Source organism: Nelusetta ayraudi, unplaced genomic scaffold (genome assembly GCF_046127955.1).
Source record: "Nelusetta ayraudi isolate G7.1 ecotype Tasmania unplaced genomic scaffold, CSIRO-AGI_Nayr_v1 ptg000021l, whole genome shotgun sequence".
NCBI classification, from domain to species: Eukaryota; Metazoa; Chordata; class Actinopteri; order Tetraodontiformes; family Monacanthidae; genus Nelusetta; species Nelusetta ayraudi.
Window position 1 is genome coordinate 640,023 of NW_027466071.1, and position 23,141 is coordinate 663,163.

At 49.5% G+C, this 23,141-nt stretch overlaps 2 protein-coding genes across 9 annotated transcripts in view; both read right to left on the bottom strand.

Moving 5' to 3' along the window:
- The window catches only part of tiam2a (TIAM Rac1 associated GEF 2a), an 81,257-nt gene that overhangs the window by 49,141 nt on the left and 8,975 nt on the right, over window positions 1-23,141 (bottom strand). For 5 of the 8 annotated variants that reach the window (XM_076027501.1, XM_076027506.1, XM_076027505.1 and 2 more), the window contains exons 2-3: window positions 4,521-4,617; window positions 1,907-3,136 (exon numbers count right to left, since the gene is read on the bottom strand). In XM_076027501.1, coding sequence (XP_075883616.1) covers window positions 1,907-3,130 — 1,224 coding nt within the window. In that variant the 5' untranslated portion in view covers window positions 3,131-3,136; window positions 4,521-4,617. Of the gene's footprint in view, window positions 1-1,136; window positions 1,206-1,906; window positions 3,137-4,520; window positions 4,618-6,065; window positions 6,117-8,750; window positions 8,904-23,141 lie in introns of those variants that run through there. The other 3 variants (XM_076027500.1, XM_076027503.1, XM_076027507.1) reach the window with 3 other exon arrangements.
- scaf8 (SR-related CTD-associated factor 8) overlaps window positions 18,419-23,141 on the bottom strand; it is a 54,512-nt gene continuing 49,789 nt past the window's right edge. Inside the window, exon 22 of the transcript XR_012926768.1 lies at window positions 18,419-18,482. The gene's annotated coding sequence lies outside the window, so the exon portion shown is untranslated. The remainder of the gene's footprint in view (window positions 18,483-23,141) is intronic.

Below are 23,141 nucleotides of genomic sequence, written 5' to 3' on the forward strand. Positions count from 1 at the left end.
AGATTAATTTGTCATTACGACAAATGGTAAAAAGCCAAGAAAGCGAAGCGCTTCCGATTTATCCCGACAATGTCAAGGTTAAGCACCCTGCGTGTTTCACGCCAGGCACCCTCGGGCGGAGAGCTGGCGCTGGCAAATCCTTCCTCCTCCGGCAGAGACGGGAAGGGCCGGGGCGAGCGAACACAATGATTGTTCTGTTTCGTCCCCTCGGTTTGTTGTCTGACTCAGCTGACCGAGCACCAATCCTCATTAGCGGGCCGACCCCTCTCCGGGCACGGCCAGCGGAGCCCAGAAGATGTGAACCAGGCGGCGGCGGCGGCGGCGGTGGCCGGGAAACAAGCCTAAGTCATTCATTAACGTTAAGACCGGGGGGGGGGGCAGGATTTAGTTTCACTCTAATGGAGCCTCTGTAAGGCTTACAGCTATTCTCCTGGCGGCGCCTAAACATCGTCCTCTGAGCATTTTTACAAGGCCGAGCTAAACGAATTAATGCGGGAGCGATCGCTTTTAAGCCCTAAAGACAGAGATCAGGCTTATTTCTGACACGTTTGGTTTTTGTGTGTCTTTCAAGCTTAAAAAAAATCGCCGCCAGAACCACATGCTGGAAACATCTATACACTAGAGCAGTGGTTCTCAACTGGTGGAGTCTCAGGACACACATTTATTTCCTTATTGTGAAGTCGCGACCCAAATTTATTCCACAGCATTCCACAGCATTCAACGCTTGGCCACTTTCAATCATGTCTCGTAAGAAAAAAAAAAATGCTGAAATTATTGAGTTGAATTGTGTGTCTTGCAAAATAAATCACCAGCACGTTCTCTATAAATATATTTTAAAATCACTATTAAAAAAAAGCTGGCCGCCAGAGAGAATATGTGGTGTCTGCTCTCTGGCCATACGCTCACATCTGACCGCCATCGACCTGCTTCACTCCTCACTTTTCTGCACCGCCATCACATATCCAAGAGCCTTGAAAGGCTTTCCAAAGAAAATTCAGCTTTGGTTCAAACCTCTCTGCACTACCTTGATTGGATCGATACTCCGAAAGCCTGCATTCCCCCCCGGTTGCTGCTACTGCCACAAATATAAGAACAGAATCACAGCACAGAAACTGCTGCAGATTCTCTCAACTCACCTCGGCAAGTACGCGGAAATTTTTCCAAATCTGTCCAAAGGCAGATGCAGACATGACAAGAGTCTTTGCAATCAGTCCATGTTGCAGTGGATCTGAAGAGGCTTCCCTTATTGTTTTGGCGGCTAAAAAAAAAAAAAAAAGGGCTAGGCGCAGTGTTGGCTGTCCTACAAGTTTAATTTTGCGTCGCCCCACTGTGCCCCGGCCTCAGACAGCTGGTGTTGTGGCAGGACGAGCCCGAGACGACGGTCGGTCTTTGGTGATGCCAAGACCACCTCGTGGTAGAGAAGGATGGTGTGCACAGCAATTACTCATTTGTTTTCTCTGCCTGGCAGAACAGTTTCAGGCTCATTGTAGTGGGAGAAATACGGACAACAGCAAAAGATGGTCAGTTATCGACAGCTAAAACGAACCATCGGGAACTATTTTTGCTTTATATACCATGTTTATATATATATATATATATATATATATATATATATATATATATATATATATATATATATATATATATATATACATACATACATACATACATACATACATACATACATACATACATACATACATACATACATACATACATACATAGAGAGAGAGAGAGAGAGAGAGAGAGAGAGAGAGAGAGAGAGAGAGAGAGAGAGAGAATGAGAATGCCCTAAACACAAAACTTCCTCAAATACTCAAACAACAATGTCAGAAAAAAACAGGGAGTGTAGAAGCGAATCTCGCCCAGCGCGGAACTCTTTGGAAATTCATCGGCCCGGACTCACCTGAGACTTGCGCTTCTTGCGGCTGAGGCTTCCCGTCCAGTCGCTCAGACGTCGCATGCGGTTCTTGATGGAACCTTTCTTTTGGAAGCCAAACTCTGGCGCGGTCGGCTCTCCGTGGCGCTCGGGCTCGGCGTAGCGGTCCAGGTGCTCGCTGATGGTGTGGGCTTTGGGCCTCCGACAGGGCAGAGTGTACGAGGAATACTGGGGGACCTCGGAGCACTCCTCCAGCGGGACGTCCAGGGCCGAGGCGAAGGAGTCCCGGTGGCGCCCGTGGCCCGGCGGGGGCTCCTGCTGCAGCTGCAGGCCGAGGTCCCTGCTGGTGGCGAAGGTGGAGGCCATCCTGGATACCTTGTAGAGGTCGGCGATGGACTCGGGAGCTGAGTGTTCGGGGAAGGAGTCCAGCTGGCGGACCGGGGAGTGCGCCGGGGTGTCGCCGGCAGGTTCCTGGGGGTTCTGGTGGTGGTGGTCCTGCTCGCACAGCTCGCCGGCGTTGCCCCAGGGAGAGTCGTACCAGGAGCCGTCGGAGCTGAGCGAGCTGCCCTTGCTGGTCCTGGCGGTGGAGGAGGTGGAGGCGGGCGGGGGCCCGCTGCGGTGGCCGCTGGAGTCGGGCAGGCTGGGCGTGGAGGCCGTGTCCAGGTTGGGCGAAAACTTGAGGAGCTGCACGGGGCCCGAGGCCTCGCCCAGGAGGAGCGGGTTGCCAGAGTTGTTGGTGAACTCCACCCGGAGGCTGCCGTCCTTCTTGATCACCACCCGCGGGCTGCTCTGCTGCTCCAGACCCTCCAGCTCGCCGCCGCCGCCGCCACCGCCACCACCGCCACCACCGCCACCGCCACCACCGCCACCAACGTGTCCGTTGAGCTCGCCGCCGTACGGGTTGTCGTCGTCGTAGTCCTCCGAGATGTGCCGCCTTCGGACTCCGCAGCCGGACTGCTGCTGCTGCTGGCACCGGTGCTCCCTCGCGCCGCCCCTCGACCCCCTGGAGACGTAGTCGTAGTGTCGGGGCGAGTACGGCTGGCGGCTCTTGGGAGGGGACAGGCAGCCGCGGCCGACGCACCTGGCCTTGTAGCCCGAGCCGATGGGGGCGCTTCTCCACCAGGAGTGGGGGGACAGAGCGCCATCTCTGGCCGAGCGCTGCTTCAGCGAGCTCGGCCTCGCCTTCCCGGGAAAGACAAAGCTGTTGCCTTTCGCGCCCTGAATGCTGTACTGGCTCTCTGAGTTTCCCATCGCTGGCTGGAAACCGGAGGAGAACAAAGTGAGTATTGTGATGATGCCACAAGAGCTTTAGAGACGAGACAAGTGTACGAGGAAATATTTGGTATGATCTGATAAAGTGGCCACTTGCTAAGACAAATGACGAGTTTAAAGTCAGAACAAAACAAAAGCAACTCTCATTAATCCAAGTACACTGGCATTAAAAAGCTTGTTTCATTTCTGCATTGAACTCCATTTTAATCCTTAAAACTTCCTGAAAAAAAAAACTACTAGAATGCTCTAAGAACATTTGAATGTCTAAATGAATGTGATTTTAGAGAATGAACATCAAGTGCGCAATATGTGGTCAACATTACAGAAGCTGAAATCTTGAAAAATTACAAAAAAATGTTTCAACATTTCTCAAACAAAGCTTTGTATCGTAACCATAAAACCATAAAAGAGCAAACAAAGCATCGTGGTTTAAGGCTCGGTTTTTTTCAAACGGCCGACTTTCAGTGTGTCCACACAGTCACTTTTAATTTAGACATTGGAAATTGTTTTCATCAAACCCTAAAATGTTCCCATACTTGTTGAGTGCATCCTGACTGATTTTCATGCACTCATAATTACTGCAGAACATTATTTCTTAAAACTGGTTACAATGCAGAAATTAGTCTGTGACCCCAAACTTTTCAACAGTAGTGCATGTACACAAAAATGTTTTTGTTGTTGTTGTTTTTTTTAATCTGAATTCACCATGCTACATCAAGGACAGAAAACTTTTTTTATCGGGCAAAAAGCGAAAGAGAAAGCCCTGCACTTGACTGCTGTGTGAGGCGTTCTTACATAACAGCTGAGGGCAAACACGACAGACTGTTTTCAAGGCTTTAATTTAGAACAGCAAGTGGATTAGGAATTGAGCACACCTCTCTACATGTGTCGGGGACGTAACACAGGGAGGTGTTTAGAACTGATGCTTTTAAATTTTAAAGATCCACATGCAGCAAGTGTTGTTTTTCTGGAGACTGGGACCCCCGGCTGTGGAAACAGAGAGGCAGGCAGGCAGGCCTGGAAATACATCATGTTGGTTTCCCGCTCATGTCTCACTTTACACCAGCGCCTCGTCATGCCGTAGGAAAACCAGCGGCGTACACTCACAATGATCAGCCAGTGGCGCTGTGTCGACAGCGGGGGCGCCATACTCCTTGTTAGAGTGAGTGACTTACAAAAAATATTTTGAAACGCTTTAAGGTAGAGAAATGACTTCATGTCGCTTTAATAATACGATATTGGCCATATGGAAAAGGGTTAACGCGACAAAAACACAGTTGCGAGCGAGCGACACCAGGGAGGAATTAATTTTTCCATTCGTGAAATTCCCAAAAACCAAAAGAATGGAGGAATCCGCAGTGCAACTCACCCGCTTTTGAAAGTCGTCTTCAGTCAGAACCTCTACGTGCAGGGCTCCTTCCACCTCATTTCTCCAGATGAACTGATCCCCTGGCAGTCTGGCTCATCTGAAACACACACACACACACAGGGAGGACTGTAAGTGACCACGCTCAGTGCCGACTTCCGTGTCTGATAACAGGTGTGCCAGTTAACAGGCAGATCTAATCCCTGGCTTTTAGGAGGCAAGTCGAGAGTACCACTCACAAACAAAGAATGCAAGATCGAAATAGCAGCTGTTTTTCCCCCCATCTTACTTGAGATAGCTTGAGATATTCCACATGTGGGGAAAAAAAACACAATAAAACTTATTGGAAAGCACGCAAAAATGACTCAGCTAACAGGCCAGAGACCAAAGCATCTCCTCCAAAAAGCCAAACTGTTTGTTTTTTTTATTCAACAAAGCTTCGAGGAGAATTCCAGCTGAAGGTTGCCTTTCTCCAAGACAGTGAAGCGCAGCAGTGCCAGCCTGGCGCTAACACTCTGACTCACTGAGGACTTCACTCCTCCCCCCCATCCCAACAGCTTCAACTCCCCTTCAGCCGTCCAAACCAAATTATGGTAGCGTTTTTTTTTTCCACCTCCGCGCCCCCAAAGTCAATGACGTCACCTGAGTTTTGAAAGCCGGCTACAGTTTACCCGTCTTGTTTATTTTTAAATGTTGGAATCCTGACTGGCTGCCTTCTCAAACGCCAGGCTTGTCCGGGGCCAGGGGCTGGGGGGCAGGATCTCGAATCAGAGGAGGGGCAGACTTCGCGGAGGCACTCGGCATCTTCTGAAAAGCAACGCAACCCTATCTTGTGTATGTAACCGAGCCTGCTCACATGTGTGACGCAAAACACACCAACGCATGACCGAGGACAGGCTTCCCCGACGGCGCTGGGCTCCGCTAAGCCTCCGAGCACACGTACGGCATGTGTTAAGGCCAGCGAGCACACGCCTCCCAACTGCCGACAGACCCGACGTTCGGGATTAAGTGAACGGCGGCATTAAGAGTTTATCAGCTTGTGCCCGTGTGCACTTCGACCGCGAGGCGAGATTAAAAAGCGTCGAGTCAGTGAGGAGATGGCTGCAGAGGACGGCAGTTAGAACACGAGGCAAAGGGTGGAAATAGGAGGAGGCCGTGTGAGTTGGGATTCCAAGGAATAACAAGAAAGAAAGAAAGAAAGAAAGAAAGAAAGGAGGAAAGAAACTGATTCCAAACATCCACAGAAGAGGGGACGGCGTCAGAAAATTATTCCTTTGTAATTTTTATGAGATCTAAGAAAGGAACACTTGGACTTGATGCGGGGCTCCCACTCATTTTCCCAACAAAATTTGACATTTTTCCATAAAATTTCCAACCTGCAAATACAGTATTTTCATACTTTAAAACTGCAAAGACACGTCACCCTTTGCCAATGACCTTATGGTACAAAAACTTCTGAAAACACTTGAATACTAGTTGGTCAAGGACATTGTCAAATTTCAGGACTTTTCCGAAACCTTACAGATTTGGAAAAGTCGCAGATTTAACAAAAATGACACAACTTTTCATCGCCCGGAAAATGGCATTTGCAAATTCCCTGACGTTTCCAGGTATTCCGCGGCCGTGCAGTCGTCATGATCTGGAGAGAGCCGCACACGCGAAACGTCAAAACCCGCTGGATGATCGTGAAGGAACTAAACGGTTGCAGCCATACTGGCCGCAGGTCTATTGGCCATCATCGCTGCTCTGTCCAATTCCAACTCTGTCTTACGAGTTGAAGCGGAGCCGCTGTCGTTCACTGAGCAAAAAGGCAACTGCGCTCATGGGTGCCCGGCCAGCGGCATATGCTGAAAGCCTTTTAGTTCCCTCCATTATGATACGAATCCTGTTTCGGTCCCCCATTTTTTTCCCCCCTTTATGTCCCACTTTTAACATTTTTACAGTGCACTCGCACACGAGCCCCGGGGGAATATTTCAGGGAAAATGTTTCTCGGCTCACGAGAGAGGTTTTCCCACTTTTGTCTCAAATCCAGAGACTCTGGCATAAAAAAGCAAAAAGGACCTTTGCTTCCATTTTTCCCGTGAGTTGAGCGGAGCAGCGGAACAACGTCAAGAAGCTGAACGTTCTGTGGAAGCGTGCAAGAAAGTCCAAGAAAGCAGCTGTTGACAACACCAGGGGAGTCGGCAAACAAAGCTAGTCGTCGAACTCGTCACCGAGACGGCACCGCTTATATGCTTCCCCTTGCACACTTTACTGGCACAAAGCGGGGCTGTGGGTATGAAAGGACAAAAAACAGAAAAAAAAGGCGTGCCGACACGCAGAACCTCCACAAAAAAACACGCGCAAATGCGCGTTGGCCTTCTGCTTCGACTTGAACTGGGCTATTGTGCGGCTGTTTTTGGGGAAGAACAACAAGACAAGTCTTCCTTTTAGCCGCTATACTAGCGCCGGGTCTCAAGTCGCCCTCCCTCCCTCTTGCCCTTCAGTCCTCTGTTGTCGTCAATAGGCTTCCTGCAGGCCATCTGCTCAGATGCCGGGGGAAGCGCTGCCACCCCGGTGCTCCTCGACACACCCCGTGACCCGGCATTCTTCTCGGGGAGACCCCGGCCGACTCCCACGTGAGGGGCTAGACACGTTTAGTCTGGCATGGTTGGTGTCTCAGGGGCTCGGTGGGTGTCTCAGCACTGGCAGAGGCAGAGGAGAGGGCCACACCTCGGTGTGGTGTAAACAAAGCAGGTGCGCGCAATGGGACTACCGTGCGTTTTCGCTCAGAGAGTCTTAAAGCGGCACCAGCGAATTGTCTAATTCAAATTGACTATTCAAATACAATTGTTTGCATTTCCTTGCTAGCTCAGCACAGCTGGCCAGGTATCGCAGGGTAAGACTTTGGTCGCCGGCCAGGCAACCTCCTCCAAGAGTTTACCCGTCCGGTCTCAGCTACTCTCTTTCATCCCTGTTACAAGTCAGTGAACTGTAAGAAATCACTCAGAAGGTAGAAAAACTGCCTAATGTTGACTCGAAGGAACTTTTCCAGCTTCTGAACCTCACAAGGAAAACCCTCGGAGCCTGAGAGGGTTTCTGGAGTTTTTCCGATGCAGTACAATCTACCTTCTCTGCCATTTAAATTTTTGCGGCTGCAGTGATGCTGACGGGGACAATTAAATGATTTATTCAAAAACACACACATGCTCATTCAGCAGAGGATGATGAAGAAGATGAACCAAAATAAAGAAGATTAACGACGCAAATGAAGTGACTGAAATAATCTAAACTCAGCGCTAATCTCGGGTAGCAGGGAGTCTGCACTTCTTTTATTATTACGCTGTGAATTGGGAAACATGATGTCATTTGTTATAGGCAGGCAGTGTTCACACAATCACGCCGCCTTCCTCCTTGTCAAACCACAGCCCATGGGACTTGTCTCTTATCACTTTACTCTGGCACGGGGACAAGCGAGCTCTTAAAGGAGCAGGGTGCTTCAGGCTCAGCTCACCGAGAAAGACACGGCATCGCAACCTTCACCAAAGAAGCAAAAAGCGTCTTTGGACAAAATCTCTTTACTTGAGAAAATAACAACAGAAGAAAACACACCATCACCCACTCAGATTCAACGTGTTGGTGGTCGTTTTGCTTATATTGGGAACTGCCAACATCTGTGAAATTAATCTGCGGTGCACTCTGGGCACAGTCACCAAATCATCCATCACATTGCTCGTTGAGGGTCCTTTGGATTTTTTTCATTACATTTTTTTTTTTTAGACCAAAACAAAGTCACATGGCAGCCTTCTGAAAGATTGATGCTGGTTTGCCACCCTCTCTGAAGCGAGCACAGGCCTGGCAATTCTGAGCTGAGCGGCAAACTTTCAAAAGAGGCGGCGTCTGTGTTGAGCTGGGTTATCAACTCGAGCCAACGTGAGAGAGACCCTGCAGAAAATGCCGACGAGGCCTGAGCGACACGAGCGATAACAGGCGAGATAGCGAGGGGGTCACTTTGTTGATTTGTCGCTTTCACACCCACAGCAGGCACGCTTGGAGATAAACAATCGCAACGGCACCTTAACAGACACAGAGCCACACTTTTGCATTGCGAACGCACAGCGGGGGCTGCACACCTGTGGATCAGGACGGCGGAGAGCACGGGTGAAACTCTAATGAAAAGCAGCAAAAGAACAAAGGCAAAGTAGGGGGAGAAGAAGAAGAATTGAAGCCAGAGTGCGGCCGCAGTCCCTTACCTCTGTAGGTCCGGGCTTTAATCTACGCGCTCTTTGAATGAGCTGGCGAAAGAAAAAGGCAGAGTCCTGGCTGCCGTCCTCTGATCTCACAGAGTGGACTCTCCCAACAAAGGCTGGATAAAACGGTCCTAAAGCAACAGACACGCGGCATCTGACTCATACGCACCCAACACAACACGCTGGAGGAACACATGGAAACTCTCGGTCTGGTCCCACCCCTGTGCCCGGGCCCCACCCCCAGCCTCACCCAGCCTCAGGAGCGGCAGCAAATCACAGCCCTCCCGAGGTAACCCGGGGCGACAGAGACGCCGAGGGGAAAAAGCAACAGAGCCTGGAGGAAAAACGTAACAAGTTCTGAACAGAGGAGCACTTGGAAAGGAAGTCTGAAAGATGTTCCGTGGCTCAGGTCTACACTAGTCCCACTGTGGGTTTTTTTTTTTTATTTCCACCCCCAACCGCCCCCCCTGCGTCCTGCTTTTCCGTTGGCAAGAATGAGGATTCAGGGGTTGGCTGAAGCCGGGGTGGTTTTCCATAGATGTCTGAGGCGATCCAGGCTGGAGAGACTGGCGGCGCGCGTTGGCTGCAGCTACAGCAAAAGGAGCCACCGGGGAGGCTGCAGTGACTGGCGCTCTTGTCTGACCCCAAATACCACAATGACCCAAGGAGGAAGGCAGCTAGTGAGCAAACAGGGGGGAAGTGCCTGAGTGTGTGTGTGTTTAAGCATGAGTGTGAGTCAGTGAATTAGAAAAAAAAATAGGCGCGCAGTCTGAGGGCTTGTGTTGAAAGGGAACAACAAAGGAAAGTTACTGCGACAAGGCCGACAGAACTTTTCAGAAACGCTGCCTTGTAGAGCCTCCATAAATTAACCTTGATTTCCATAGTGCATAAGTAGTATCAAGCAAAGCTGAAGGCTGCTTTAGGTTTGCTTGCGATGTCTAGTCTTAAAGGTCCAGTGTGTAAAATTTGGGCTGATTTATGTTTTTTATAATGGAAAAGCTTAATATACTGCCCATAAACACATTAATGAAAGTGCATACTCGCTGTACAATGAAAGTAACTTGGTTTTCCACCCCATAGAAGAGTTTGTGTACATATCTAAATAAATATAGAAGAATATAAACAGAGCAAGGGTCTTGCTCCCAGTTAGTTGCATTCTTGCACTGCCATATTTTTAAGGTAGCTGGTATGGACAAGTGTTTTGTATTAAGGGTGAATGCTCTTGTCCTAAAATAAACCCAACAAAGGAGGTGGACGAGGTATCCAGGTTTGCGTGCGAAGGCCACTGTAGTTCACTGGCAAGCTCGGGAGATCCTAAGAGCACTGCAATGTAAACTGTAATCTCTTGATGTAGCCGTTTCTTCTCAAAATCTTCAAATATTACACACTTGACCTTCAAAGAACACGTGAACAAACAAAACACGCACAATAAAATCAGAAATTGTTCAAAAAAGTGTCGTGACTGAGCTTCAGCCTGGCAGAGGACAACTCCAGTGCCTCTGTAAGTTGGCAAAAACACAGGCGAACCCCCGCACACCACATAGCTGTGGAGCTGTGGTTGCACAGCCACACTGGACCTATTCAGAAATCCCACTGCGGAGGACAATGAAGCATCAGAACGACGCCCGGAACGTTTCCGGACTGGCAAAAAATCTCCAATTTCTCTCTCTTCCTAGTGTCCGATTGGCAGGAAGTGTGTGCGAGTGCTGGTCTGACAAGTGAAACTATGACGCTCATGAGAAATTCATCTCGGCCTGAATGACTATTCAGAGTCAATAGCACGCCACGCTCTATGAGCAGCTGTTGAATGGTCCTCCATCAGCCTGCTGCTTGACAAGGGGACGTCGGCCTCCAGGACGCGATATTAGGCGCCGGCCATCGGGGGCCGACGCAACATTGTTAGCAACACAATGGCCCGGCTCCTCTCAAAGCCCCTTTGTTCGGCTTAAAGGTTGGTCAACAAACACAGTGAAAAAACAGAAAAGAAAGAGTGACGCGTTAAAAAGGGAGGCCGTCTGCGATGCATATTCATACCGAGCAGGTGCTGGGGTTCAATTTCATAGGGTCCCAATGGTCAAATAGCTAATTAAGGCCAATTAAGGGCCCAAACTAGCTTGTTTCTCCACTCTGGGGAATTGAACAGAACTTAATTTTCATTCGCATAAACGGCCAGCTGCTAAATTGGCAGCAATGATTAAGGATTAAAATGCATGGTGTCACTGGCTGAGATGCTGGCGTATCAGGACACTATTGTACTGGCGGTGTAGAGGGGCCTTTCTTCAAGATGAAGCTCTAAAACGTGTCGCTGTCACAGTGCTCCGAATGACCCGACTCCATCCCCAATAATTGCAGCGGGACCAAAATACACCCCGACCCTTACAAAAATCCTCGACACCAATTTGCAGCCACAATGACGGCCGCGAGACTGACATCAGGGCCATAAAGCACCTCCTCGTAATGGCGGATAGTAAAAGGTAAATTGAGACCAGCAGGCTTGGAGAACCCGCAACCTCCAGCAGACGAGGCAAAGTCTTCACCATTGTTCACCAACTAGAAAGTCCAGACTAGAATCCCTTCACGATGATGAAAGCAGACAAAAATAATAATAATAAAAAAAAAAGGATCAATTGTCTCCGTGCTGACTTCTTTTTTTTTGCGGCCAATGTTTTATCTACTGCAACCATGAGGTTCTCATTTGGAGTTTTTTTTTTTCCTTTTTTTCTTTGCTTCTGCAGAATGTTGCGATATCTATCATGCCACTGCCGCAGCATCTGACAGATGAATGCGTGCCTTCAGCGGGTTGGTGGTCCTGCAGTGTTTTATGGAGCACCACTGGAAAACCTCTAAACGTATCCCCGCATATCGGATGGTCAAATCGAGACGCTGCAAGTGACTTATGCTCCATAAAGACCCATGCGTGTGATTTATTTTTCTTCAAATAATAGGTAGGCAACTTTTCAGGGGAACGACTATATATAGATATAAATTGCATAAGGGTTTACCGCAGACAGATTACTTTTAGCCCAGTAATTTGACGCAGACAAAAAGTCAAGCCGAGTCTCTCGGAGGCTGAGGGAGCCAGCAGGAGGAGGCTGACGAATGCAGTAGGGGGGAAAGTCGAGGAGATTTAGGGGGAGAAATATGAGCTCTCGGTCAGCATGCTAATATTTCTCTTTGCCCTCTTTTGCAGTGAGATTGAGCCACTCTCCGGGCCGCAGGCCGTTTATTGTCTGATGCCATCGATTATCCGGCTCACGGGGGACGGCAGTCACAGCGACTGCTCATAAAAGAAGACAACTGGGACGAAAAACAAATTGATTTTAATTGCTCATTTTAGGAGAGCTTAACTCAGCGGCCCGGCCCCGGCTTTAGTTATCAAGGGGCCAAGGAACAGAGCATGATAGCTGGAAGGTTGGGGAAATTGGGGGTTTAGACTGATGGAATTCAGTAAAGCTGGGTTTCTGCAAGTCAGGTGAAAGGTCAAGACTTTTGTTTAGTCCGCCACAGCCAACTCCCCGACCCCCTTCCACCAGTGCCTCCAGTTATGAGTTCCACTTGAAAAAGAACCAAACTTCTTTTGTCTCGGAAAATAAACTAGTTTTCAGATTAAATTTGAAAGGCAGCAAAAAAAAAAAGCAATGCTGTGCTGCACCTAAGCTTTTGTAAAACCGTACTGTTTGTGCATTGAACACGTCATCACTGCTTCATAAATGAGAAAAAAGTTTAGTACAAAAAGAGCAGAGGAGGTTTCAGTCTCTACTGCGGTCTACATAGATTAATGTCAAAAAGTTTGTTTAAGAACAGACACAAAAATCCTCAGAGGGATAACCAAAGCCTAAACACTTAGTGTTAGAGGTATATGTCTAGAATGCAAAGTGTCATGTTTCAAAAAAATGGGGAGGGGGGGAGCAGGTTAACATGTCTCATGTCTCACAGTGGAATTTTGTGGGCATGCTGCACGATCTGGACAACAGCTGGAAGGCTGCAGGTGCAAATCAGCTTTCCATCGGCTTCGCTGCTAATTAAGCTGCTTAATGGGCTGTAGAAGGTCGTTTTGGGGGTTAAAACTTTAAAGCAGGAGCAGCACAGGCGTGCACACAGTCCTGCCAAGCTACAGAGGCAAATGAAATTTTCTCACTAGTTTGGCCCAACTGACATATAAACGTCTGCTACCTTTTCAAGAGCGAATGCTGCTGCCAAGCATCTCCATATCCCCCCTAAACCCTCTTGTCGCAAAATGTCATCAAAGCAGGACTGGCTGTTAGAGATGCAGCTCCGGGCCTGAGGAGTTCAAATGAAACTGCCTGAAGGCGGCAGCGGTGGCCAAAGTGAGGAAAATGAGAAGCAAGCACTGCAGAACTAAACGTTTTTGGTGGGTGGTAGCAGACAGGAAGGGGGGAAAAAAACGACAAAGGACAAGAACGTGATTATCTCCTGGCTGATAAGAAACTGTGGGGAGGTGGCGAAGGGGGTGGGTGGGGGGGGGCAGCTTAGAGACGGTGCAAAAGAAAAAAGGCAAGGAGTTGTTCACCTTGAAAGACTTGAATCTAAGTCATACGATTGGCGGTATTTTTCTTTCATCACAGATTCATCATATTTATAGATGTTGTTTTTGTACCTCACCTGGTAAGGTACGAAAACAACATTTTATTATAAATAATTTCTAATAAAATATGAGGTGCCTGCGATTAAAGACAACAACAAACAAGACATGATGAATCCCATTCAGCTGAATCCGAGTCGATTCCTCCACCTCTATTCCCGCCGCTCACAAGGATCGCAGTGGTTTTGTACATTTTGGACGCGAACGCCTGCAACGAGGCACCCGGGGGTAAGGCCGCCAGCTAACTGTATTATAATCTCCGGCGGAAGTGACTGCGACTGTCCTTTGTGTGCCGCCGCATAATCCGTCACATCGCGAGCGCCGGTGATTAATATGATCGGCCCGGCGAATCGCTTGCTCGTTAACGCGGCGGTGGCCGCGTGAGACGCACTCCCAGCTCCCTAGGGTGATCCATCAGGCATCATTGACGCGGCGTGGCACCATATCAGTCACAGGGTATCCCGGCCTGTCTGAGGTCACACCAGAGGTCTTGGAGAACCGATGAGGCAGTCGACGGTCCGGACCAGAGAGCAGGAGAGACTTGAGGAGATGGGAGTCAAAACTGCAGGCGGACGCAGGCCTCACACAAAGAAAGGATGAATGGAATGGAAGGTGTAGATCAGCGGTTCTCAATGGATTCGTGGTCCCCCTGATGTTCTAAAATGACCTGTCCGTCAAGAGCATTTTTTTTTTTGGTTTGTTTCTGGCCGTAGAGCAGGTTGTCTAATGATTTGAGTGTTGGCGGTTCGAATCCCACCTCCAACTGTCCACAAGTGTCCTTGGGCAAGACATTGAACCCTATGTTGGTCCCAATGGGCCTGGCAGGTCCTTGCATGGCAGCAGCCGCAAATTAGTGTAAGAGTGTGTGCGTGAATGGGTGAATGAGAGGCCCCTGTAAAGCACTTTGGGGTGCCATGACAGTGCTGGAAAGTACTATATAAGTGCATTTTAACTTAGGTAAAAGGGGAAAAAACAATTTTGTATTTATTATTATCATTTTTGCTGAAAAGCACATTTTGTTTTGAATATCACAGTACAGTGTGGCTTGACCGACTTTAAAATATTGGACCTTGACTCACTGTTCTTTGTGGCCCTTTAAGATTAGTATTTGAGGACCCCTGGTGTCGATAAATTGATTATTTAGCAGCTTGAAAAGAAGGCTTGTATGGTCCACACATGAAGTGACATAATAAAGTGTTTCAGAAAAAAAAATATAGGGCTCGAGAATAGAATAGGACTCAATCTGGGCTAGTAGGGCAGGTCGAACCAGGAAGTCTGGCCCCGTCCCAATAAGAGACACGCGCACTTAGGACTACCTAACCTGGCGTGCTCTGCTTGGGGCGGGGGTATGAGGGGGGGTTGGCTCTGCATCCAGATGCTTTTCGGGTGAAGATATGTGTGCGTGTGTGTGTGTGTGTGCGGCACAGAGTCTCATCCGTCACTGCCAACAGACGTACATCCATCCCTCCCCTGCATTCTTGAGGAGCTCTGACGCCAGGGTGGGGTTGGGGGGTGATGGGTTGGGGGTTTGCTCTCGTGGCCCCTGTCCAACCAAACCAGCTAGAGAGCACCGAACCTCGGCTCGCTTGCAGCCTCGTCCGCCCCGCGGATGTTGACCGATCGGTACAGGCCGACGCTGACGATCATCACAATTCAAACAGTGTTTCCCCTTTGTCGAGGTGAGCCATATTGTCCTCGCTCCCTCCGTTTTATGGCCCCGTTCGGATGGGCAAGGGTGTCTGTAAGCGAAACGGTTATGACAACGATTATGGCGAAACGGTTCAGAGCAACACCTTGCGAAACAAGAACAGAGTGGGGGATAGGGGATTGGGGGGATAGAAGGCGGGGGGGGGGGATCAAATGAAGGTAGAATGGGGTCACACTTTCTGGTGTGTGCGACCTCAGCGCCTTCTGCGCCAACCATGCATCACTGTCGTGTCTGGCGACTGCAAAGTGGCAGGCGAAAGCCACTTTAAGTCTATTAGGGCCAGTAAGACCTGTCTGGGCCTGTCTAGTCGGTGTGTTCATTCTGGTCAAGGTTAAAGGAGAGGTTCAACCAAAAAAATGCCATTTCACCGAAGGCTCTTGTGGCATTTCCTTGTCCACGTAACCATTCTGGAGTTCTGCAGAGGGAAAGCATTCCACCCAGTGGCAATGCAATACAAAGCGACTGTAGCCAAGTAACCAAAATTAAAAAAAAGAACAACAAAATAGAATTTAAGTGTTTGGAATAGGTGGCTGTATAATTTGTCTCAACGCAACATTGACTATTCAAAATGCTGCTTGACACTTGAAACTCTTTTTTTATATAGCTTTTAGCATTTCTACCATTAGCTTTAATTGTATTAAGGTGGAGTCCTTTCCATCAGTGCATTGCAACGTCGGCTTTGTGGGTTGCCACCAGAGCGGAATTGCTGGAAAGGAAATTCCCAAAAAATTGGGTGGCGATCCCAGTAGCATGGGTCAAAAAGCACCTGATACTCCACTAGCCATTAGGGCCCATTAGCTTAGACAATTACAGTCTATAAGGAACCCTTTCTCTGGCTGCAGTGACGGACATTGAAGCGTGTTAAGGCCTCAGGATGGAAACGTGTCTGGCGAGGAAAAGTGCCTACGTGGCGGGCCCGGCGCGCAAAAATGTCCACATTAGCATGCGATAAAGCCGTGGCAATCCGCTTTACTTTTAATACTTTTTTGTCCAAGAACCGCCTGAAACAAGCACAACTAAACCGTACGTAAACAGGATTATCCCTCTCAACAGAAAAGAAGATAAACTCATTTAAACTGAATTTCAGGAATGCGTTCCTTCTCGAGAATGACCCTCTTTTTTTTTTTTTCCTTCTGCTGCCGTTGCTGCCGCAGCAGCGAGAATGGAATCGCATCACAAATGAAGCATGAGGCAACACAGGAATTTCTTGAGGCTAAAAGAAAATTTAAATAAGTCTGATGAGTCACCGGAGAAGCTTTGGTATTCCTGTCACACTCGCCTGTGCGAGACAAACATACAAAACTCGTTCCCAACGGGGCCGGACGGCGGAGGACGACGGCGGGGATAGAATGGGAGTGCGGGGTTGGAGGATTGGGAGTGGTGAGGTAGTGGACCTACACTGAAGCCCCGTAAACACACGGCCACGGCCTGGCCGCCTAAATAAACATGGCATCGAGAGAGACTGGCTGTGTTTAGACGTGTCCGGCGGTACCTCAGGCCCCTACGCATGTGTGTTTACATGCATGTAACATATGAGCGTCCTTAAACACTTAAAGAGCTTCAGTAAACATGAATCCGTAGACAAATCACTCGACTTGTAAAAGCTGCTCCCGGCTATTTGAGGAGGAAGGATGACTCCGTTTTCTCTCTCGGTGTGCTAAACGCAGGCCGCTGCACCAGTCCCCGATTCCCCTCTTGATCATTAACCCGGAGCTGTTTGTTTTGGTGAGGCCCTCGAGTCCCAGATAAGAAGGGGCGAAATCAGAGGCCCGGGCCGTCTGCTCAGCATCCCGACCGCGCCAGGGAAATTTGACTCTCGGGGGCCGAGCGTTGCTGTCTGCAACCGGAGGGGGTGGGGGGTTTGGGGTGGAGGGTGGGGGGAGGGGAGAAGCCGGAGAGTGAAGAGCACAAAAAACACAGACCTCAAATCTGGAACCATGTGGTCTCCCCTCAAACACAGAGTGGGTGCACGCAGACACAACTGATATAAGTTGTGAACTGAAGGCTGCGATAGTTTGCTCGACAAAAAAAAAGCACAGAAAGGGGCAAAATTTCCATTCCGCCGACTCGTGAAGGCTGTCGGTGTCTCAAAACTCAACGACCCAGTGAGCAGGAATCGATTCAGACAGAATGCCGGCGCTTCCAAACACCTGCAGACAAAAGGGCCGTGTGCGCACGCAACTTTTGCATGCCTTTCTTACTTCTGTATTCAACAGCCAGCGCGCCGGCCGTGACCCAGTTTTCCAGCGCCAGACTGTGTCAGAGGCCAACATGTAAATTTGAGTGTGCAATATGTAAAGCGTTCACCTGAGGCCCGTGCCTTCGTCTCCCTCCCAGCTCACGTCCAAACTGATTTTTGACTCCTCGCCTCCGCACAGGAATTCCTCTGTAGAGCCCAGTCCAAACACACACGCCCCGAAAGACAATGCGAGATGATGTTTCGTTGTCCAATTATGAAAAGAAAATAGCCAGGAACTATGATTGACCTATATATACATATATGCACGTGACGGGCAGCTTGCGGCGCCGGGGTTTTATTGGAAGTGCAAAGACTGACACGTGCCCGCCGGGAAGGGGCGCGGGGGGGGAATAACACCTAAACCTGTTTACCTAGTCATGTGGATGGAGGAGAGGGGAGCGCTAAGCCGGTCTGATCGAAGCAGAAAAAGGCCGCAAATCTTCCGCAGAACAAACTCCATTGTTCTGCTCGGCGGAGCCTTTTCACGAAGGAATGCGTCTCGCAAAAAAAGGACCGACAACCCCGGCGGAGAGACGAAACGTGGGACCCCGTCTGAGAGTGCGCGGGCGAGACGGGGGGGGGGGCTGAGTGAGCGCGAGCAGCTGTTTCCACCGACGTGATTAAATTAAGCCCCCCCCCCACTGCCGCCACCAGCCTCGTTACCGTTACTCGTCCGTACCGGAGAGGCGAGCGAATGCCAACGAGCGGGCGCTCATTACGCAGTCGTCACGCGCGGCGCTCGGAGAGAAACAAAACACCCTTGCGCGCAGATTACAGACTGTAAATCAGCAGCATATTGCGGCTAACCCCCCCCTCGTTTTTAATTCCATTCCGCAAAATAAATTCCCGAACCAATTGAATTAAGCGGCCGGCGGGCAGATGCGACAGCCCCGGAGAGACGTCCCGCAGGGGAAGCCGGACGAATCAATGGGCAGATGCCGGGACCGGCAGAGGTCACGAGGGGTCAAGCTGTTCCATTACCAGAGGACAAGGGTGGTATTTATTCGCAGCCTCCTCCACCTTAGGAAGGGTTTGGGGGGAGGGGGGGGGGGGGGGTAGAGATGGATATTTAACCCTCCAGGCGAGAAAAAAAAAGAGAAGCTAGCTACAAACCTCGCACTGTTTCTGACATTTAGGGGTGGAGAGATGCAGCGGCTGTTTGCCGGCGCACCCAGGGAGAGGAAGCTGGAGAAAAAAAACACGGAAAAGAAAAGTGGCAGAGTGAAAAAAAAAAAAACTCTGCACACAATGCTGGTGTTGAGTGATCAAGAGGACACGCTGCCACCCAGCCGGGCTGGACGAACGGTGGCGTCGGGGCTCAACCCAATAGACTGTTTTTACGCGACTTCACACGGCTCAGGAAGTGAAAAGTGGGTTAGTTGCAGAGGATCTGTCGTATAGAAAAATGGCCGATGTTTTGTGTAGTTTATGGTTGCCTGGAATTGCTCTGACCATGAAAAAGAAAAGTGTTTTTTTAAGAGTTCCAAAGGTTGTTCACAAAGGTGAAAAGTGTAAAAAAGCTTGAGGAACGACGCTGTAAAAAGTGGATTTCAACCCTACGTCTCCTGCAGTCGGGAGGAGTGGAGTCTGTTGATGCCCGTGTCTGCAGCGACCACTTCATTAGAGATGTGTTAGCCTGTGAGCTAACTGGGTTTTTGACATCTTGAAACGGCCTCTAAATCAGTAATAAGTTTCCTCTGTTGACTTATTCTCCATTTCTACTTCCTGCCCTCCGTCAGAATCCGCACAACCTCCGCATGTCATCATAACCACGTGACTTAAACTCAGATATTTGAGCCACCGTAGCAACCACAACACCCCGACTCGGGAGCGTCGTCTCATCTCCAGGCAGAAATCAAAGTGGCTGTGATGCGGACCGCATTTGGAACCTTGCACTTCTCCTTTTTTTTTTTTTTTTTTCGGATGAAGCAGGAATGCCCTCCCGCCCCTCCTCCTGGTTTGGTGCAGCTGAGCTGGCCGAGGCGTACTGCGTGGCACGCCAACAAAGCGGGGCGGAGATGATAGGGAGACGAACGGCAGCCAGCATGCACTCTTCCAGCATGTTTAAAACGTCCCAAGGAAAAAAAAAGAAAAAAAAGAAAAAGGTCTGCGGCACAGAGACGACCGAAATAGCACTGACAGCCACCCGGTGCAACGACACGTATTTCATTATTCTGAAGCCGCTGCCCGCCGCCTAATGACTCCATTTCTCTTCTCCATTTCTCAACGCTGACAGAGAGAAAACAAAGTCAAATTGTATTACTGGATTTTACACTTCCTAACTCAATAACTGATGTGCTATTGCGCATATCAAGGATTCCGTGAATGAGAAAACCCTACACAGGAAAGACACATCTCATAACATAACAGGTCTATATGAAGAGAAAATTCCAAGTTCCTGTCCCTCTTCACCACGGTTTTTAGTACGGGGCCGGTCACCATGAACCTACAGTATGAATAAAACTGTCAATGGTGTATAAAAAGGGAGCAATAATGGTTTCCAGTGAGGCGGATTCTGAGACCGCAGGACTTGCTGCCGGAGACATAACTGCTCACTTACACGCAGAGAAAACTGAGCAGGACGTGCGCAGAAAGAGATGTGAAGAGTGTTTTCACAGTGACTTTTCCAAAACACCACTGCGACTGAAGCCGCCAGAGATTTAGACTGAAAAAAAAAAAACGGGCTGGATATGAAAAGAAGGCAATCTCCCCGTACAAACATCAGTTTTATGGACGAGCGAGGATGGATTGCGGTAACCTCGACGGAAAACTGCGCGTCGATGGGCTGAGTGACACGACGTGCGGTATTAGTCACCAGTCAGGGCGTACTCTTTGGATCGCTAACCTCATGAGACCGTGAATAAATGATTTCACCCTCCGATGGGGAAATGATTTATGATGAATGACATCACTGCAGCGTGCATTCGCTTCGCAGCCGATCCGGTCGCCGCACGCGAGGCATATATCGAGGGCGGTTAAGTTTTAAAGACACCGGCCGAAGGAATCCCATTCCTGACTCAGATGAGGTTGATATCAAACCTTCCAAGACGGGGGGTTTGCGCTATGACACTGTCACGCAGCTTCCCTGTTGTTCAGCTTCGAGGCAGCGTGGTTGAAACGCCTGGCCCTGCGTGCCTCGGCGGCAATCCTGCAACACGAGCTCCACACAAATACTACCACTCGTGAGTCAGACGTTCCTCCCTCTCTACCGCAACTTTTCAACTGAAGACAATGGGATCCATCTGGAAAAGACAATGGCGGTCAGAAGTGACTCGACCGTACCGGGAGAGTGGCGGAACGGGGGGGTTTTGGGGCTCGCTCGGGTGGGACGACCCCGTAAGGACACGGTCGGAGCGCAATGGGTCGAGACAAGGACACAGGGATTGGGCCGGTCACAAAGTTGCATTAAAATTCAGAGCAATGACCATTTAAAAGGCGGCTCCGATCAATATAGAAGGTCGGGGCTTTTACCAAGCACCTCCAGGGGCTGAGCTCTGTTTTCGGTGTACATTATTCATGGAATATCTATTGGGAACAGGCTCAAAACGTTACATTGACGCATAATTGGTGTCTCTCACATATCTAATACAAGCTAGGAGACAAATCTCTTTGGAAAAAAAATAGAAAGGAAAAAAAAATTATCCAACCCTACTAAGAACACAACTCATTGTACTCGGACAGAGAAGCCAAGTTGGATTAGAGCAAGTCTATAAACCAGGACATTCGCCGTCTCTGCCCTGGCACATCTAATACAATCTGAATGGGGCTGCTGCCAAATCGGAGCTGCTGCTCAAATGACACTTGGACGCCATCCATCATGAAAAGCCTCTGGTATTTAGTGTCCACTCGCGCAAGCATGCACACAGCGACGGCGGTGGCGACGAACCAGTTATTCTACATCTCTGCCCGCTCACCAGGTTGGAGATTAAGCTGCGGTATTTACCTTTTTTGTGTGACAAGCCTTCAATAAGGTTCTGACGAATGTCAACGTGCTTTAACAAGACAACTGTAACTTTAAAAAAAGCAGCATGAAGGAGGCCCCCTCATGGCGTGAACTGTGAACTGGTTTAATATTGAGGGACTTTCCGAGAAGCAAAGACCAGCACCATCATCTAATACCCTGGACATCTACTGATGCAAGAACTTAAAACTCCTTTTTTTTCTGCTTCCTCCTACTCCCAAGGAGAACCTTGACTTTATAATGTGATGCATGTCTGCTGCCGGGAAGGCACCCGAGCCGTGCACTGTGCAGCCAGGGTGGCACGAAGAAGGCAGCTGGGCAAAGTGAACTGAAGATATTTGTCCCTCCCTGGGCCAGAGGGGGGTGAGTCCTGGGTTAAACAGCCCTTATGTAACAGCCAAGAAGAGATCATGTCTTTGGCGCCAGTGTTGCAGAGAAAAGTGAAGTCAGAAGTTTCTGGGCAATGCAGGAACCCGCAGTGCTTAAAAACAAAAAAGGGACTAGTCAATCATCTGGCATTCCAAGGCAGCCATGAAATAAACAGGCCCACATGTACGGTCCTCTGACTATAAACACACACACACTACACAACACTGATGAAATGTCCCCATCAGCTATTGTTTCTTTGCTTCCCATCTTGACAATGACTTTCCATAGCGTATCCATTTCCCTCAGACAGCTCAGGGCTGTCGGCCAATGATTAAATCGCCCCAGGAAACATTTGTTTGGATACATTTACCTCTTTGGGCTCAAAAAAAAAGGCTTTAATTGAGCGTGTTCACCGAGTGGACTGCCAGACTTGCGAGTGACCTAAAGCAATCAGCGCCCCCGTTAGTGTTTGCGCTGGCCGCTGGCCAAGTGACTGAACCGACATGACAAGGTTTGGAGACGAGAGCGAAGTGGAGGAAAGAGCTTATCTTTTTCCAAGATCAAACCACCGACCACTTGGGTGGGAATGGGGGGTGGGTGGGGAGTTGGGACTGGATGGGGGGGCGGGGGGGGGGGGGGGGGAGAAGCAGCGCTAATGAGGCTGAAAATGACCCAGATCATTACAGGAACACAACGGCTGCCAGAGAGTGTCTGAAGCACTTCACGTCTGTCACATACCGCATCCCGGGAAAAGTGGGCCGATACGGACGCATGGTCAGCTCCTACGCCGCTCGGTGGAGCAAACTGCTAGGCAGGCAAAAGAAGGAAAACAGCATCAATACTGCCTCGGTTGTAGGAATGATGACTGTTTGGGGATGCAGAGTGAGGACCATGATGAATGGACTTTTGCGCAGCTATATTCACGTGTGGCCAGTGATGGATTTGTTCTTTCTCGCTCCATGATGCTCTGACAGTTTTCATATCCCAAGGGGGTGACGGATGGGATCCTGAACGCGGATCCCTGATCATCGGGCGGGTGGGGGGGGATTTGATATCTAAATGAACCGCTAATCTGCAAACAGATCCGACGCGGCGGAGTTCAAAGAGACTAGCGTGATCCGATTCGGAATACATTAGCGGAATCAAACGACTCAACTCGAGGCGCTGTTTGAAATACATCAGAAGGAGAAGGGGAGCTCCTGAGCTTTCATCTGCAACAATGACGCAGTCAATCCCCGCCCACTAATGAGCAGGTGGGATGTGCCAGACTGTAATTGCGTGTCGGGAATTTGCCCATCCATCACAGCGGAAGGGAGGGAGCGCGCGGCACGCGGCCGTCGAAAGAGCATCAGGGCTGCCGGGGCACTTTGGGCTCGCGGCGCCAGCTGTGTTTGCCCTTTCAATAAGGCCCAGGATGGTAAGCAGGACCTTGTGTGTGTGTGGGTTAGTGGGTGGGTTGGGGGGGGTTGAGGGGGTCGAGGTATGGCAGATCAATCCCAATTTGCATTGTTAGG